Source organism: Carassius auratus, unplaced genomic scaffold (genome assembly GCF_003368295.1).
Source record: "Carassius auratus strain Wakin unplaced genomic scaffold, ASM336829v1 scaf_tig00217913, whole genome shotgun sequence".
In the NCBI taxonomy this organism is placed as follows: domain Eukaryota; kingdom Metazoa; phylum Chordata; class Actinopteri; order Cypriniformes; family Cyprinidae; genus Carassius; species Carassius auratus.
This window is the reverse complement of record NW_020529302.1, coordinates 20,001-22,500: the sequence shown is the minus strand read 5'-3', so window position 1 is coordinate 22,500 and position 2,500 is coordinate 20,001. Positions and strand designations below refer to the sequence as shown.

Genomic DNA, 2,500 nt, shown 5'->3' with positions numbered 1-2,500 from the left:
ATATATATTTGTAAAAATATATTTTACCTTCCATATATTTCAATATGAATTTAGTCTAAATGTAGGCTGCTGTAAGATTGGAAAATTAATTTTTACCCCCTTAAATACATTTTAAAACTACTCTAAATATAAGATTATATTCAATTCAAGTTTATTTGTATAGCACTTTTTACGATTCATTGCAAAGCAATTTTACAGAAAATTAAGTTTCTGCAATATTTAGAATAGCTTATGAATGGTGACTCAGTTTATGTGCATATGGCAGAAATGTACGGAAAAATCAATTAAAGACGTAATCAAACCAGGACAATTTTTTTTTCTCTCTCTCTCTTTTCTGCCAAAATTTCAAATAAAAACATTTTAACAGGAGGAATAAATGTGCTAACGCATCAGAAGTCCATGCCTCCCTGATCTGACCTGAGTTCTTCATTCACACACATGTAACCCTCAGAAAAACACAGTGAGTGTGTAGTGAGTACCGCGGTAAACTAAGACTGTCCGTCTGTGGTTTTAACCTCAGCAGCCTAAAATAAGTTCCTTCCATTCCAGCACATTTGTCAGGAAGACTAACCCACACACATTCCGGCTTCGGGAGCGGTTGAACACGCACATATCTGACATTTGGTCGCACATTCTTAATTTCTATTCTTAGAGATGTCTCCATCCCATATGCATGTAGGAATGATCTCAAATGTTGCTCGATTAGTTGGACTGGATGATGTTTGAAAAGATTCCACATGCATCGCTCTGTGTGATAAGAATAGAGCGAATGTGTATCTAATTAGCAATGTCAGGATAATTATAGGTCGCTTTAAATGCACCGTATCGTAAGTGATCATCAAAATGAAACCACCTGGTGCTTTGGGGCGTTATTTTGTAATTACAGGCTTGGTTTGATGTTGTTCTCGCTAGAAAGATGCGGTTGCTAATTGGAGCGATCGGGTCAGCGATCAGAACTTTTAATTGATTGTGACAGGCGTTTCGTTTTTATGCGTTCTGCGTTTGTCCAGTTCAGACGTCCTTGTGAGCATCTTTGACTCTCTACAGGTTAGCTCAGATTTAAGTGCAACCAGACACATCTTCAGTCCTGAGATGCTAATTATAATTCCTGTGCAATGTCATTAGCACCATGAGAAGTGCATGACAATTAATGCAAAGTTTTTGGCTACAGCAGCTGATCTCAACTATATTTCACTGCGTGTTTAATTTGATATGCATCATCATGTCATATCTGCGGTTAAAGTCTGGTGTGGGTCAGTGTCTCTGCGTCAAGGAACGCCTGTCCAATCACACACCGAACATGCATCATCATAGAAACCTTAGCAAAGAGCATGCATCCCAGAATCCTTCACTCGGCGCTCTTTAGCCCTGACCCCAGAGTCCGGCTGTCGAGTTGAATTGTTTGGCTGTATAAACGGAGGGAAGCGAGCAGATTTAGCACATGCTGCCACAGCACCTCACTGATAGAGCCGTGATTTACCGAGTCTATAAACACCAGCGTCTGACAGACAGCCGATTCACCGTGAGCACCCTTGGAGCCCGCAGATCTGCTCCAATAACTAAAGCCAAAGTCTACATGTCTATCTAAATGTGGCATAATTGTACACTATTATTGTCATAATTAGTATACATCACAACTGTAATTGAAATAACATCAATGCATAATAAATAAATTAATAGTTAAAATATAAACATTGTCATATTGCATGAAATAACTGCTAAAGTTAAATGGGCCTCGTCTCGAACCCTGTGGGACTCCTCTGTGTGGCGTTTGGAGACCGTGTCCATTTATCACTGTGCTTATGAGCTTTCTCTTTCCTCCGCAGATCGTCTTTGAAGCGGTGACCTCGGGGCAGCGCGGCTTGCTGGCCATCAAGAACGTGGTCCTCAAGGGCCATCAGTGCAGTAAGACCCGACTCTGTCGTAAAAACACCCTCATCGCACGCTCCTTGGCCTTTTCCTGCCACCCTCCAAATATCAATATCGTCTGTCTTTCTCCAGGCATTGAAGTCGAGCCATAAAAGAGAGAGTAATAAAGAAAACAAAAGACTGAAAAGAGAAGGGAAGAAGGCGATAAAGCTTTCATGTAGTGCTGGAGTGATATGAGAGTATAAAAGAGACGCCGTTAGCAGATGAATGGAGGAGGATGGAAAGGGTCAAGTGGGATTCTGCTGTCTACTTAGACAACACACTCACAGCTTTTGTTTTAACTGTTATGGAACCTGGGAACTTGATTTTGATAGATTAGTCAGTGTTCGATTGGATTCTCATATGTATATATAATCATCATATTATTCTGATTTCTGAAGATCATGTGACTCTGAAGACTGGAGGAATGATGATGAAAATACAGCGGAGCATCACAGAAATACATTACACTTTAACACAGATTCACACAGAAAACAGATGTTTGAAATTGGAATAATATTTCACAATTTTTTACAGTATTTTAAATGAAATAAATGTAGATGTTGCAGGCAGAAGACACTTCTTTCAGAAA

At 39.7% G+C, this 2,500-nt stretch overlaps 1 protein-coding gene across 1 annotated transcript in view; it reads left to right on the top strand.

Annotated features, from left to right (window-relative positions):
- The window catches only part of LOC113104033 (receptor-type tyrosine-protein phosphatase mu-like), a gene marked incomplete at its 3' end in the record, with an annotated part of 33,229 nt that overhangs the window by 12,542 nt on the left and 18,187 nt on the right, over window positions 1–2,500 (top strand). The window contains exon 3 of the mRNA XM_026266035.1: window positions 1,827–1,905. Within this exon, the coding sequence (XP_026121820.1) occupies window positions 1,827–1,905 (79 nt within the window). The remainder of the gene's footprint in view (window positions 1–1,826; window positions 1,906–2,500) is intronic.